The sequence below is a fragment of the Merops nubicus genome, unplaced genomic scaffold (assembly GCF_000691845.1).
Source record: "Merops nubicus isolate BGI_N331 unplaced genomic scaffold, ASM69184v1 scaffold27226, whole genome shotgun sequence".
NCBI classification, from domain to species: domain Eukaryota; kingdom Metazoa; phylum Chordata; class Aves; order Coraciiformes; family Meropidae; genus Merops; species Merops nubicus.
This window is the reverse complement of record NW_008617350.1, coordinates 841-1,378: the sequence shown is the minus strand read 5'-3', so window position 1 is coordinate 1,378 and position 538 is coordinate 841. Positions and strand designations below refer to the sequence as shown.

At 64.7% G+C, this 538-nt stretch overlaps 1 protein-coding gene across 1 annotated transcript in view; it reads left to right on the top strand.

The window, feature by feature from the left end:
- Window positions 1-97: 97 nt before the first annotated feature.
- Window positions 98-538, top strand: part of LOC103775654 (probable inactive glycosyltransferase 25 family member 3) — a gene marked incomplete at both ends in the record, with an annotated part of 1,222 nt that continues 781 nt past the window's right edge. The window contains 3 exons of the mRNA XM_008943123.1: window positions 98-215; window positions 295-429; window positions 517-534. Of these exons, the coding sequence (XP_008941371.1) occupies window positions 98-215; window positions 295-429; window positions 517-534 (271 nt within the window). The remainder of the gene's footprint in view (window positions 216-294; window positions 430-516; window positions 535-538) is intronic.

Sequence of the window (538 nt, the reverse complement as noted above, 5' to 3'; positions counted from 1 at the left end):
GCTGAGGCAGAGCTGGGCTGACTCAGCCTGCGGGCATGCGTGCACCGAGTTTGTGCGTTCCCAGCGAGCAGGGTTAACCCCTGCCTCCCCCACCCAGCTCCTACCCCGACGAGCTGGGGCCCAAGCACTGGAGCGACAAACGCTACGAAAACCTGATGAGGCTGAAGCAGGAGGCTCTCACCTACGCCCGGGAGCAGCGGGCAGACTACATCCTGGTAAGGGACGTGGGGCGCCGGTGGGGCGGGGGCTGAGGAGGGTGTCCCCGTGTCTCCAGGACCTGTGCTGTCCCCCCAGTTCATGGACACCGACAGCATCCTGACCAACAACCAGACCCTCAAGTTTCTCATGGCGCAGAACAAGTCAGTGGTGGCCCCCATGCTAGACTCACAGACCTTCTACTCCAACTTCTGGTGCGGCATCACGCCTCAGGTACATCCCTGGAGGGCTCTGGGGAAGGGGACCCCCCAGGGGTGGAGGAGCCCACCACCACAGGGGCATCTCGCTGGTGTGCCACAGGGCTACTACCGCCGGACGGCCG